The 14,921-nt window shown below is 38.4% G+C and overlaps 2 protein-coding genes across 7 annotated transcripts in view; one reads left to right on the top strand and one right to left on the bottom strand.

Annotated features, from left to right (window-relative positions):
- Nucleotides 1-14,313, top strand: part of CCDC191 (coiled-coil domain containing 191) — an 88,674-nt gene extending 74,361 nt beyond the window's left edge. For 5 of the 6 annotated variants that reach the window (XM_003893944.5, XM_031663026.1, XM_017955165.2 and 2 more), the window contains 2 exons: nt 363-508; nt 13,099-14,313. In XM_003893944.5, the coding sequence (XP_003893993.1) occupies nt 363-508; nt 13,099-13,297 (345 nt within the window). In that variant the 3' untranslated portion in view covers nt 13,298-14,313. Of the gene's footprint in view, nt 1-362; nt 509-2,113; nt 2,417-13,098 lie in introns of those variants that run through there. The other variant, XM_017955166.3, reaches the window with a different exon arrangement.
- ZDHHC23 (zinc finger DHHC-type palmitoyltransferase 23) overlaps nt 1-14,921 on the bottom strand; it is a 33,655-nt gene that overhangs the window by 3,125 nt on the left and 15,609 nt on the right. The window lies entirely within an intron of this gene.

The raw sequence follows: 14,921 nt of genomic DNA, 5'->3' as shown, positions 1-14,921 counted from the left end.
GTCAATTTTTTATTAGTGTAAAATACTAAGCATGTGTTTGTTTCACGGAGTGTGTATAAACTGTAAGTTATCATTCCATCAGCTTTTGTTTTTATACTCATTTCTTGTTTCTTGTCTCACAGTGCTCAAGTGATTTAGAAACTCACCCCTGTTTCTACTCATGTGTTCTGTTACCATTTTTAGGGTACATTATAGAGGATATTATCTTGGCTGCCAGGTTATCCTTTTCTTTGTGTCTCTAGTGTCATTTGTTTCTTTTGTTTCATTTCTGTTTCAATTCTGTCTTTTGTGCTGTTTATTTGCTCTAATTCTTTGTCAACTGATATTTTTTCTCTCACTTTTATTTCTGTCTTCATCCTCAGTACATGACTGATCTGCAGGAAGAAGTAAGAAAATTTTGTGTACATTTTCTTCAGAAGAAGATTTTCAGGGCCTGGTTTAACATGGTCAGGGAGGTGAAGATCGATTCTCAGGGCAAGCATGAGATTGCAGCGGAGCACAGTGACAGGTGAGGTTTTGATCTTGAGGAAAATTCACTCTCTGACTTCACAATTGCTCAGCAATATATTCTGCTCCTACAATGTGTCTGCAAAGATGAGCTGGGGGCTAGGAGAGCAGGGTACTTGGAAACACCAGGCAGGGGTGGGAGTCCCGGCTCACCGGCAAGGTGGTGAACCCCCTAGGACTCCAGGGTCCCCATCTTTAAAATGAGAAGGGGAGGAGGAGGAGACCTGCCCTTTTTGCCTCACAGAAACTGGCAAGAGAATAAAATGATGTGACCTATATGAAACACACCTAAGCGAAAGTACTGTATTCTTTGTTAGTCATATATAGTTTTCTTTTTTAAGTTCAGTTTCTCTTTCAACATTATTTATTGTGAAATATATGACAAATATAGAAAAGTGCTGAAATCATACAAATACAGCTTAACAAATGACTGTAAAGTGAACACCCTTTGTCACCACCACTGAGGTCAAAAAGTTGAACATTGCTGTCACACAGGCTCCTTCCCAAGTCTCTCCTAAACTACTCTGACGTTTACAATGAACATTTCCTTTTCTTTTTACTCTCCTCCTAAGTATGCAGCCTTCAATGCTATAGTTTTTCCTGGTTTGGAACTTTATATATGTGGAATCATACTATATGCTATATTAGTATTTAAAATACAGTTATGTTTTATTTAATCCAGGTGTCTTTGAGAAATAAGGTATTCTGTATAAGTAAGTTTTATATTTGTTTCCTAGTTTTAAGCATTTGGACAGAATGTTCTTAATTTCATTATGCACTTCCCTTTAGGAGTGGTGATTTGGTGTCATTCTTTATGAGCATCAGTTAGTGTGCTGGGTGTATTCAGTGATGCCTCCATTTTTTTTGAGTAATGACGACTGTTGTGTGGGTGTAGAAGAGTGCTCCTTTTCTCAGCATCGCTCTGTTGCCCAGGCTGGTGTGCAATGGAGTGATACTGCAACCTCTGCCTCCCGGGCTCAAGCGATTCTCGTGCCTCAGCCCCCCAAGTAACTAGCACACACCACCACACCCGGCTAATTTTTGTATTTTTAGTGGAAACAGGGTTTCACCATGTTGGCTGGTGCTGTTTTCTTTTTATTGGTGTGTTTGTGCATGGGTGTTTATTTCTGTTCCTTGTAGTAGTGTTCCTATCTTATTGCCATGAGGGTGCCTATCTCCACCAAAACCTGTTTGTCCTTGTTTAAGTTACAGATACTGGAGATCAGTGGAGTAGGAAAACAGATAAGCAAGTTGATTATAGTTTTGTCTAAATTAAAACAAATAAGCAATAAGTGAGGGTATTCAGAGGATTTCCCTTTGAATACATGATTGAGCTTTAGCGTTTGAAGTTTAGGACTCAATATCTATGTGACTTTGAACAAATAACCTTTCAAAGCCTCCCTGTTCCTCTTTCATAAAATGAGGATAGCAACAGAACCTATCTTATGGATTGCTGTGAACACTAAACAGGGTACTATAATAACTCACTCAGTGTACTGCTGGCCCAAAATAATAACTAACTTTTTTTTTTCAGTTTAGTGTCATTGCAGATATATTATTATTAAACATCCTTTTTGCCTGCCTACGTTTTCTTTCTGTTTCTCAGCCACTGTATGCAGACTGAGAGATTCATTTGGGGCTTTCGCACAAACCATCTCATCTGATAGCAGTCATAACTTGGGTGTGGGGAGATGACCTTATTTCCATTTTCAGGCAAAGAAATAAGCAACAGGCAGGTAGGTGAATTGCCCAAGGTATACAAATAACAAATGGTTGCTCCCTGAACTCCAAATTAGGTTGACTCTAAAACATTCTTTTCTTGCTACATCAGTCTTCCTCCCCATTTTTCTAATTCTCCCTCTGTTTTTTTGTTTTTTTAGCTGTTTTTTTTTTTTTTAACCCTGAGACAAAGTCTTACTCTGTCACCCAGACTGGAGTGTAGTAATAGGATCTCAGGTCACTGCAACCTCTGCCTTCTGGGTTCAAGCAATTCTCATGCCTCAGCCTCCCAGGTAGCTGGGATTTAAAGGCATGTACTGCCATGCCCAGCTAATTTTTGTATTTTTAGTAGAGACGGGGTTTTTTTTTTTAACCATGCTGCCCAGGCTGATCTCAAACTCTGGCCTCAAGGAATCCACCCACCTCAGCCTCCCAAAGTGCTAGGATTACAGGTGTGAGCCATCGCGCCTGGCCTCATTTTTAACTATAAAATAGTAAGATAGTCATCCTATTTAGGATTTGAAGTTATGAAATCAATGTAGGAATCCATGCAATCAATAAGAACCAAATTCTCAGCCAGTCTCTACTTGATATAAAAGCATTGCTGTGGTTTCACCTCTTCCCACTTTGCTTTTTGTTCACCATGTTCTGGCCCCACTGGCCTTCTGTAGTGTTCCTCAGACAAGCAAAGCTTACTTGTGCTTCAGAGCTTCACATAACCTGATCTCATCATTTAGCTCTCTGCTTAAATGTCACCTCCCTAACCACCCTATCCATTAAACTGCTACTTCCTTCACAGCACTTAAGACTCTCTGAAAGTACATAATTTACTGTTTACATGTTATTGCCTGTTCCCCCCTAACAGAGTGGAAGCACCACATCTTGCTCATTGCTGTGTTCTCAGTATATGACAGTGCTTAGTACATAGGTAACACAGTAAATATTTGGTAAATGTATGAATAGATGAACTTTATTGTAGGATTGACACTAATATTTAAGGTCACCATTCTTTAAAAGGGGCTTTAACATTTAAAAATTGATATTCAAAGTTCATATTCAATTTTATATGAATGAAAGAATACTGTATAGAAGAGCTGTGGATGAAAGGAAGGAGAGACATCTATTGGTCTTAGGTCTGACCTTTAAGCTGCAAATAACATTGAGAAAGATGATTCTCAATAAGAACAGAACTTTTAATCTTACATTATCCATATCACTTCTAGATAATTCTATAAATTTTATAAATCTAGCTGAGCTGGATCAGTATTTCTAATATGTCTGATATTGTCTTGTTACCATAGTTCTTAACCACAGTATGAACATGAAATAGGTAATAATGAAAGTCACAGACCTACACCCCAGAAAATGCATGTATGCATATAACATACAACTTTACACAAAGTGTCAAGGATTTTATGGGCTCCAGCTTAAGAAACCTTACCTTGGTGACTTAAATCATACTTATTGTACAATACACCCACATGTAATTATCAAGACATATTTGCCAAGCATAAAAAAATACCTAATAATATGGCCCCTGGTGCTCATAATTTAGTAGAAAACATAAAAGATTAGAGAGAAAGAGAGAGATTGAGACAGCAAGAGAAAGGTTTACTAGAGCCAAGATGAACCGGGGCTTAAAGCACCACCTAGTGCCATAAAGGAGGCAGCCACATAGCAGGAGAACAAAAAAGAAATTAAACAGGTAAATTACAGACAATCTCAAATCAAACATACCCACTGAAAACCAAACAAGCCAGACAGAGAAGACTGAAATAAATAATCCTTCGGTACAAAGGCATAGACAAGAAACAACAGCGAGTTGGCCAGGCGTGGTGGCTTACACCTGTAATCCCAGCACTTTGGGAGGCCAAGGTGGGTGGATCACCTGAGTTCAGGAATTCGACACCAGCCTGGCCAACATGGTGAAACCACATTTTAATAAAAATACAAAAATTAGCCAGACCTGGTGGTATGCGTCTGTAGTCCCAGCTACTTGGAAGGCTGAGGCAGGAGAATGGCTTGAACCTGGAAGGTGGAGGTTGCAGTGAACTGAGATCGCACCACTGCACTCCAGCCTAGGCACTTCAGCAAGACTCTATCTCAAAAAAACAAAAACCGCAAAAAGGGAACCATGACCTTCCCAGATAGACAAAGCAGGGAACCAGTGACTAATCCTAATGAGAAGGCAAAATGTAAACTCTAACCAACATTCAAAATAGCAGTTTTAAGAAAACCCAGTGATCTTCAAGATAACAAAGAAAAGCAGTTCTGCAATTTTTCAGATAAATTTAACGAAGATTTAAAAAGTCAAACAAATCTTGGAACTGAGAAATACATTTGCTGAACTGAAAAATCATGAGATGTTTTCCACAGCCAAATGGATCAAGCAGTGGAAAATCAGTGAGCCCAAAGACAAGCCACTTGAAAATACGATATCAGAAGAGAAAAGAAAAAGGAATGAAAAGGAATGAAGACAGCCTACAAGATATAGAAAATTAATCTAAAAATTATTGGTGTTGAAGAGGGAGTTGAATGAGACCAAAGGGTAGAAAGCTTATCCAAAGAAATAAAAATAGGAAACTTCCCAAAACTTGAGAAAGACATATCCAGGTATAGGAAAGTCAGAGAACCCCAAACAAATTTGACCTAAACTCTCAAACGTCAAGGACAAAGAGGATCCTAAAAGCAATAGGAGAAAAGAGGCAAATAACATATAATGAAGCTCCAATTCATCTGGCAACAGACTTCTCAGCAGAAACTGTACAGGCCAGGAGAGAGCAGGATGAGATTTTCAAAGTGCTGAAAGAAAAAAAAAAAAAAAAAACTGCCATCCCAGAATACTGTATCCATCAAAGCCATATTTCAAATATGAAGGACAGAGAAAGTTCTTCTCAGAAAAACAAATGCTGAGAGAATTCACCAACACCAGACCCATCTTACAAGAAATGTTAAAGGGAGTTCTTCAGTCTGAAAGAAAAAAAACACTAACACAAAAAGAAAACAGTTGACAGTAGAAACCCTACTGGTAAAATTACATCAACAAACCCAGAATACTCTAATACTGTAATTGTGGTATGTAATCAACTTATAACTCTAGTATGAAGCCAAAAAGAGAACTCTACCTAAAACAATAATAGCTACAGCAGCCTGCTAAGTGATAGGTAATATAAAATATGGAAACTAAGACAAGAAAAAGTCAAAATGTTGGAGGATTTCTAAAAAGAAAAGGCATTCAAATTAAAACTATCAGAGAAAATCGTTTTGCCACAAGGGAAAACAGTAAAAAAGGAAGACAGGAGTTACAAAACAACCAGCAAACAAGGAAAGAAAAAATTGCCATAGTAAGTCCTTACTTATCAATAACTGAATACAAATGGACTCAGTTCTCCAATTAAAAGACATAGAGTGGCTGATGAATAAAGAAATAAGATCCAACTATATGCTGCGTAGAAGACACCTACTTCACCTGTAAAGACATACATAGACTGAAGGAGATAGAAAAAGACATTCCAAGCAAGTGGAAACCAAAAACACAGCAGGAATAGCTATACTTATATTAGATAAAACTGATTACAAGTCAAAGACTATAAAGAGAAATAAAGAAGGTCATTATATAATGATAAAGAGTTCAATTCAGCAAGAGGATATAACAATTATAAATATCTATGCACTCAACATCAAGCACCCAAGTATATAACACAAACAATAAAGGGAGAGATAACTGCAATACAATGATAGGGGACTTCAACACGCCACTCTCAGTAGTGGACAAATTATCTAGGAAGAAAATCAACAAAGACACATCAAAGTTAAACCAGAAACCAGGCCAAATAGGTCTGACATTTAAAGAACATTTTACCCAACTGTTGCAGAATACACATTCTTTTTATCAGCACATGGAACATCCTCCATAATAAGACCATATCTTAGGCCACAAAACAACTCTCAACAAATTCAAAAAACAGAAATTATGCCAAGTATCTTTTCGGACCACAACAGAATAAAATCAGGAATCAGTAAGAGGAACTTCAGAAACTACACAGATACAAGGAAATTAAACAGCATGCTCCTGAACAACCAATGGATCAATTAAGAAATTAAGAAAAAATTTTAAACTTTCTTGAAACCAATATAAATGGAAATACCATAGATCAAAATCTACGGATTATAGTAAAAGCAGTCACTTCTTTTAAGAGAGAAGTTTATAGCAATAAACACTTACATCAAAAAAGTTGAGAGACTTCAAAAAATAAGTTAACTGTACTCCTCAAGGAAATACAGAAAAGCAAGAACAAACCAAACCCCAAATTATTAGAAGAAAGGAAATAATATAAATCTAAGCAGAAATAAATGAAATTGAGACTTTTTCTGACTCAAAATCAGAAATGAAAAAGGAGACATAACAACTGAGACATCAAAAATACAAAGAATCACTAGAGACTATTATGAACACCTACACATCAATAAACTGGAAAACATAGAAGAAATTGATAAATTTCTGGACAGATACAACCTACCAAGATTGAACAATGAAGAAACAGAAAACCTCAACAAACCAATAATGAGTAATGAGATTGAAGCTGTAATAAAAAGTCTCACATCAAAGAAAAGCCCAGGACCTAATGGCTTCACTGCTAAATTCTACCAAACATTTAAAGAAGAACTAATACAAATTCTACTCAATTTCTTCAAAAACAATTGAAGAGGAGAGAATACTTCCATACTTATTCTATGAGGCCAGCATTAGCCTGATACCAAAACCAAACAAGGACATGATAAAAAAATTAATTAATTAATTAATTTAAAAAACTACATATTCCTGATGACCACAAATGCAAAATCTTCAACCAAATACCAGCAAACCAAATTCAATAACACATTGAAAAGATCATTCACCATGATCAAGTGGGATTCATCCCAGGGATCCAAGGATGGTTCATCTTATGCAAATCAATAAACATGATACATCACATTAACAGAACCAAGAACAAAAACCATATTATTATTTCAAGAGATGTCAAAAAAGGCATTCGATAAAATTCAACATCCTGGCCAGGACCAAAATGCCCACTTTCAGCACTTTTATTCAATATAATACTGCAAGTCCTTGCCAGAGCAGTTAGACAAGAGTAAAAAGTAAAGGGCATCCAGGCCAGATGTGATGGCTCATGGCTATAATCCCAGGGCTTTGGGAGGCCAATATGGAAGGATCATTTGAGGCCAAGAGTTCAAGACCACCTGGGTGACATGGAAACCCTGTCTTTAAAAAAAAAAAAAAAAGTATCCAAATTGAAAAGGAAGAAGCCAAATTAGCCTTGTTCACGGATGACATGATCTTATGCTTAAAAAAACCTAAAGACTACACCAAAAAAACTGTTAGATCTGACAAATTCAGTAAAGTTGCAGAATACAAAATCAGCATTAAAAAATCAGTAGCATTTATTAATATATACACCAACAGTGAAACATCTGAAAAAGAAATCAAGAAAGCAATCCCACCTTAACTAGCTACAAAGAAAATAAAATACCTGGGAACCAATTTAACCAAGGAAGTGAAAGATCTATATAAGGAAAACTATAAAACACTGAGGAAAGAAGTTGAAGAGGACACAAACATATAGAAAGATATGCCATGCTTATGTGCTGGAAGACTTCATACAGTTAAAATGGCAATATTACCCAAAGCAATTTACAGATTCAATGCAATCTCTATCAAAGTACCAACAACATTCTTCATAGAAATAGAAAAAAAAATACACTTTTACACTGTTGGTGGGATTGTAAACTAGTTCAACCATTATGGAAAACAGTATGGCGATTCCTCAAGGATCTAGAACTAGAAGTACCATATGACCCAGCCATCCCATTACTGGGTATATACCCAAAGGATTATAAATCATGGTGCTATAAAGACACATGCACACGTATGTTTATTGCAGCACTATTCACAATAGCAAAGACTTGGAATCAACCCAAATGTCCATCAGTGACAGACTGGATTAAGAAAATGTGGCACATATACACCATGGAATACTATGCAGCCATAAAAAAGGATGAGTTCGTGTCCTTTGTAGGGACATGGGTGCAGCTGGAAACCATCATTCTCAGCAAACTATCGCAAGAACAGAAAACCAAACACCGCATGTTCTCACTCATAGGTGGGAACTGAACAATGAGATCACTTGGACTCGGGAAGGGGAACATCACACACCGGGGCCTATCATGAGGAGGGGGAGGGGGGAGGGATTGCATTGGGAGTTATACCTGACGTAAATGACGAGTTGATGGGTGCTGACGAGTTGATGGGTGCAGCACACCAACATGGCACAAGTATACATATGTAACAAACCTGCACGTTATTCACATGTACCCTAGAACTTAAAGTATAATAATAATAAAAAAGAAAGAAATAGAAAAAAATTCCTAATATTTATATGAAACCACAGAAGAACCTGAATAGCCAAAGCAACACTGAGCAAAAAGAGCAAAGCTCTAGGCATCACACTACCCGACTTCAAAATTTATTACAAAGCTATAGTAACCAAAACAGCTTGGTACTGGCATAAAAACAGACATATAGACCAATGAAATAGAACAGAGAACCCAGATTTAAATCCACACATTTACAACCAACTCATCTTTGGCAAAAGTGCCAAAAACATAAAATAGGGAAAGGGCAGTCTTTCAGTAAGTGGTGCTAGAAAAACAGTATAACTATAAGCAGAAGAATGAAATGAGACCCCTTTTCTCTCACCATACACAAAAACCAAATCCAAATGGGTTATAGATTTAAATCTAAGTCCAGAAACTATGAAACTACTAGAAGAAAACATTGAGACAATGCTCCAGGCCATTGGTCTGGCCAAAGACTTTTTGTGTAAGACCTGAAAAGCACAGACAACCAGAGCGAAAATAGACAGCTGGGATTACATCAAGCTAAAAAGCTTCTCCACAGCAAAGGAAACAACCAAGTGAAGAGATAACCCACAGAATGGGAGAGAGTATTTGCAAACTGTCTGTATAGTTTGGATGTTTGTCCCCTACGCTTCATGTTGAAATCTGATGTTGGACGGAAGTGGGGTCTAATGGGAGGTATTTGGGTCCTGGAGATGGATTGCTTAATGAAGGGCTTAACACCATCCTCTCTAAATGAATGCATTCTCACTCTATTAGTTCCCGAAGAGCTGGTTGTCAAAAAGAATCTAGCACCTCCCTCCCCCTTTTTTTTTGCTTTCCTCTCTTGCCATTGGATCTCTGCACATGATAGCTGCCCTTCCATCATGAATGGAAGCAGCCTGAAGTCCTCACTAGAAACAGATGCTAGTGCCATACTTCTTGTACAGCCGGCAAAACTGCAAGTCAAACCTCTTTTTTTAAATAAATTACCCAGCCTCAGGTATTCCTTTATAGCAACATATACATATGGACTAAAATGCCATCTGACAAGGGATTAATAACCAGAATATGTAAGGAACTCAAACAACTCAATAGCAAAAAATCCCAAATAATCCAATTTAAAAATGGGCAAGGCCATTATAGTGACTCACACCTATAATCCCAACACTTTGGGAGGCCAAGGTGGGTGGATTATTTGAGTTGAGTTCAAAACCAGCCTGGGCAACATGGCAAAACCCCATCTCTACCAAAAAAAAAAAAACCAAAAACCAAAAATTAGCCAGGAGTAATGACACACACCTGTAGTCCCAGCTACTCGGGAGGCTGAGGTGTAAAGGATCGCTTGAGTCCAGGAGGTGAAGGTAGAAGGGAGCCAACATCACGCTGCTACAGTCCAGCCTGGGCAACAGAGTGAAGCCCTGTCTTAAAAAAAAAAGTGGGGGAAGGATCTAAATAGACATTTCTCAAAAGACATACAACTGGCCAAAAAGTGTACGATAAGATGCTCAGCATCACTAATTATCAGAGAAATCCAAATCAAAACCACAATGCGATATCATCTTATACCTACAGTAAAATGGCTTTTTATCAAAGACAGTGATTGATGCTGATGAGGATACGAAGAAAGGGAAACCCTCATACACTGTTGGTGGGAATGTAAAGTAGTACAGCCACTATGGAGAACAGAATGGAGGTTCCTGAAAAAACTAAAATTATAGCTACCATATGATCCAGCAATTCCACTAATAGGTATATCTCCAAAAGAAAGGAAATCAATATATCCAAGAGATATTTGCATGTCTGTGATTATTACGGCACTGTTCACAATAGCCAAAATATGGAATCAACCTAAGCGCCCATCAGTGGATAAATGCATAAAGAAAATATGCTATATATACAAAATGGAATATTAGTAATGAAAAAGAATGAAATCCTGTCATTTGCAGCAACATGGATAGAACTGGAGGTCACTGTGTTAAGTGAAATAAGTCAAGCACAGAAAGACAAATACCACATGTTCTTATGTGGGAGAGTTAAAAATGTGAATCTCATGAAGATAGAGAATAGATTGGTGGTTACCAGAGGCTGGAAAGGGTAGAGCTTGGGAGGTGGATGAAGAGAGGTTATTAATGGGTACAATATACAGTTAGATAGCAGCAGTAAGGCCTAATGTTCAATAGATCAGTAGGGTGACTATAGTTAATAATAACCTATTGCACATTTCAAAATAGCCAGAAGAGAGTAACTTGAATGTCCCCATGGTAAATAAAAGATAAATATTTAAGGTGATGGATATCCCGAATACCCTGATTTGATCATTACACATTATATGAATGTATACAGTTACCACATATACCCCCAAAATATGTATATTATGTATCAATAAAAATATTATAAAAAGATAGCTATAGATAGGCTATAAATAAGTGCCAAACCAGTGATCATGAATATGTTTTAGGAGTTCAGGGAAAGAAAGAGAAATGTAGGCAAGGATGATCTAGGAAGATTTCACCCAAAAGGCAGAACATTTTTCAGTTAGGGTAGGACAGCAGGAGCTAAAATGCAGAAGTCAGAAAACAGGAGTGTAGCCATGAGAGAGATGTGAATGGCTGAGAATGGGAGACAGGGTCAAGGACTGGGAGTGTGCCCACAGCTGAGCACAGGAAGCTGTAAATGGTGGACTGAATGGATAAAAGCAAATCCATTCCTTGGAGGCTTTTTTTTTTTTTTTTGAGACAGAGTCTCACTCTATTACCCAGGCTGGAATGCTGTGGCTTGATCTTGGCTCACTGCAACCTCCACCTCCCAGGTTCAGGTGATTCTTGTGCCTCAGCCTCCCAAGTAGCTGAGATTACAGGCGCCCACCACCATGCCAGGCTAATTTTTGTATTTTTAGTAGAGACGGGCTTTCACCATGTTGGCCAGGCTGGTCTTGAACTCCTGACCTCAAATGAGCCACCCGCCTCGGCCTCCCAAAGTGCTGGGATTACAGGTGTGACCCACTGCACCCAGCCACGCTTTTTTTTAAAGCAGTACTTCCACCAACAAAAATCAACATTGTCAAAAATATTAACCAACAGCCATAAAATTAATGAGGACCGATGTGCATTCTGGGACTTCCTCAGATGGTCAAGAGGCCAGAACAAATCCCATGTCTGCCTATAGTTGTAAAAATATAAGCTTAACTACTCTGCACTTTGTTTCAGCACTAACTCCACACACACACCACGGCATGCTATTCTTGCTTCTTTGCCTTTACTCAAGATGTGCTCTCCTCTAGGAAAGCCTTTTCTTTGCCTGACAAAAAATCAGTTCAGACACCATCTTCAAAAACGTCTGCTCCTCACCACCAGACTGCGCAGTCCTCCGTGCTGCTCTCTACTGCTGTACCTTCCCACTGTATGGAAACTCTGGTCACCTGTTTCAGCCTATCCTGGGGCAGACAGTACCTGGCTTACCTTGATGCCCCTAGTGGTCAGCTGTGGTGGACACTAATAAATCCTAAAAGGCCATGGCATGCTTCCTTGTGACAGCGGAGACATTCACTTAAACAAGCAGTCTTCCATACCACATCTCCAGAACCTGATGTTAGGGTACTTTTTCTCAACTGATATTCAAGACCTGTTCTTTGTTGCTGTTGCTGCTGTTGGAGGTGAGGTTACCAGCAGGCTTTTAAAATATGTCTACACCCTGGGGCCTCGATGCCTGTAACTTTGGCACATTCTGCATGCAATTTTCCATCATTTTTGCGTTGAGGGTTGTAGTTTCTGGATCCCTTGCCAGCATCACTGGTCCTGGCATGGGCACAGTATGTAGGCTGTAATCAGATGAACTCAGGAGTGTGCCTCGTAGCTTGCATTACTGGAGGCCATTTGGTGCTATGCTCAAATGTCACCTCCTCAGTTTCCCTGACCACTCAATCAAAAATAAAAATAACTGGCCAGGCACAGTGGCCCACACTTGTAATCCCAGCACTTTGGGAGGCCAAGGCAGGCAGATCACTTGAGGCCAGGAGTTCAAGACAGCCTGGCCAACATGGCGAAACCCCATCTCCAAGAGAAATACAAAAAAATTAGCCAGGCATGGTGGCGGTCACCTGTAATCCCAGCTACTTGGGAGGCTGAGGCACAAGAATCGCTTGAACCCAGGAGACAGACATTGCAGTGAGCCGAGATTGCATGACTGCACTCTAGCCTGGGTGACAGAGCAAGACTCTTGCCTCAAAGAAAATAAATAAAATAAAATAAAATAAAATAAAATACAAATAAAAATAACCTGTCAGTCACTCTCATTCCCTTTTGTTACTTTATTTTCTTCACAGCATTTCACACTATCATAATCCCAATTGTGATTTCCACACCTTTTATACAGCATTTTATTAACATAAGAATTTTTATAAAGTTCTTAATGTGCTACAGATGGAAAGCCAACTTTTTCTCAGCATTTCACTGTTTTCCTTCTTTATTCTTAAAGGAGGATCCTCTGGATCACATTTCGGACATGGAAGAAGTTTGTAAAATTTATGAAAGAGGAAAGAGTAAAAGAAGAAAGGCGACAGCAACTTCGTAGGAAGGTAGTTGAAATTCTTCCAGACTTTCAGGTGCCTGGAAGCGACCATGAGCTGTACCAGCAATCAGATACTTGGTCCTTGAGTAAGACAAGTCTTTTGTGAACCAATGAACCAGATTAGTGTAACACTTAGGACAGGAAGCTCGACTGGTCCATAATATGTGTGTTATCTCCACCCACCCATACACATACATACATACACCTGGTTTATTCTCTATGAGCTACTTCTTAGATCAAAGGAATTATTTTGAGAATTTTTATTTCCTTCTTTGACTTTTCCTGCATTGCTAGTCATTCACTGTAGCATTTATCACAGTGGGATCATCCAAAGGAATATTCTAGAGATCCTCTGTTCAAATATATCCTATATATTTTTAGCATAGTAAACTTTAAAAAGGACAAGTGTTTGCCTGACTGAGCCTGTGAAGAAAAACGTGTCCCTATAGCTTAACATGAGTTGTTGATAAATGTGACCTTAATTAAATAGAAATAAAAAGTAGTGACTACTTAGAAAAGGAAAGGAGGCCAAGGCAGTCAGTCTTCTAGTACATTAGCATCACTGACAGGCACCCTACCAGACCTTGTCCATTTGAACCACCCCGATGGCAGACCATGCATGAAAATGTTCTCTACACTGCTGCTGCAGAGGATGGCCACTTATCCTGATTTCAGAGAAACTGAGTCCCCAGAGATACTTCTCTTCCGTGCACCTTGATAAGCATGCAGGAAATTCTAAAAGGTAGTAACTCTATCATGACAGTCCAGCAATTCATTAAATTATCTGTTCACGCTCCCAACCGCAACTGCTGAATAATACACTCAGTTTGTCTTCTAGTACTCAGCTCAGTTTGATCTAGATACTGAGATACTTATCTTGAATTCAAAGAATGTTTTCATCTTTAAGGTGCTATAAAGACTTATAAAATGCTCTATGAACTGTTAGAGAATTACCTGCTAGAAAAATAATTTTTCATTATAAAATACATGTTTATTATGACAAATTCAAGTAGCCCATAAGTGCATATGGTAAAATGAAAGTCCTGTGCAGTCCTGAGATGACTACTCTTATGGTGTGCTGAATATTTGAGTTGGCAAAATAAAATTCTGTGGCTAAGTGAATGTTCTTGGTATTGTCTCGTACTTCCTCAAAAGGATATCTAGCTGCACCACCTGCTACATGACTTAGATCCTTTTACCATGGAGGATGTGTGATATGACCCAGACACCTTGAATTGAACTGTATTTATTCTATGATGTGCCTGTTCCCACAGCTTTTCCTTTAATATGATTATACAGTTGTCATTTAAAAAAAAATGTTTTTCACGATTAATGGCCTCTAAAAATGTAACTAAAAGTAATAATATATCACTTTCCACCAAAATCACTATCAGTTTATACCTAACTACAGTACATTTACAAAATATTGGCTGATATTAGCACCTGGAAACAAAATACCAATTTTATTTTTTTTTTGTTTTGTGTTTTTTGTTTTTGTTTTGTTTTGAGACAGGGTCTCACTTCAGGCTGGAGGTACAGTGGCCTGATTATGGCTCACTGAAGCCTGAACCTCTCAGGCTCAGGCAATCCTCCTACCTCAGCCTCTCAGATAGCTGGGATGACATGCCCAGCTAACATTTTGTATTTTGTATTTTTTTTTTTTTTTTTTGGTAGAGATGGAGCTTCGCCATGTTGCCCAGGCTAGTCTTGAACTCCTGGGCCCAAGTGAT

Source organism: Papio anubis, chromosome 2, assembly GCF_008728515.1.
Source record: "Papio anubis isolate 15944 chromosome 2, Panubis1.0, whole genome shotgun sequence".
Lineage (NCBI taxonomy): Eukaryota > Metazoa > Chordata > Mammalia > Primates > Cercopithecidae > Papio > Papio anubis.
This window is presented reverse-complemented; position numbering and strand designations above follow the sequence as displayed.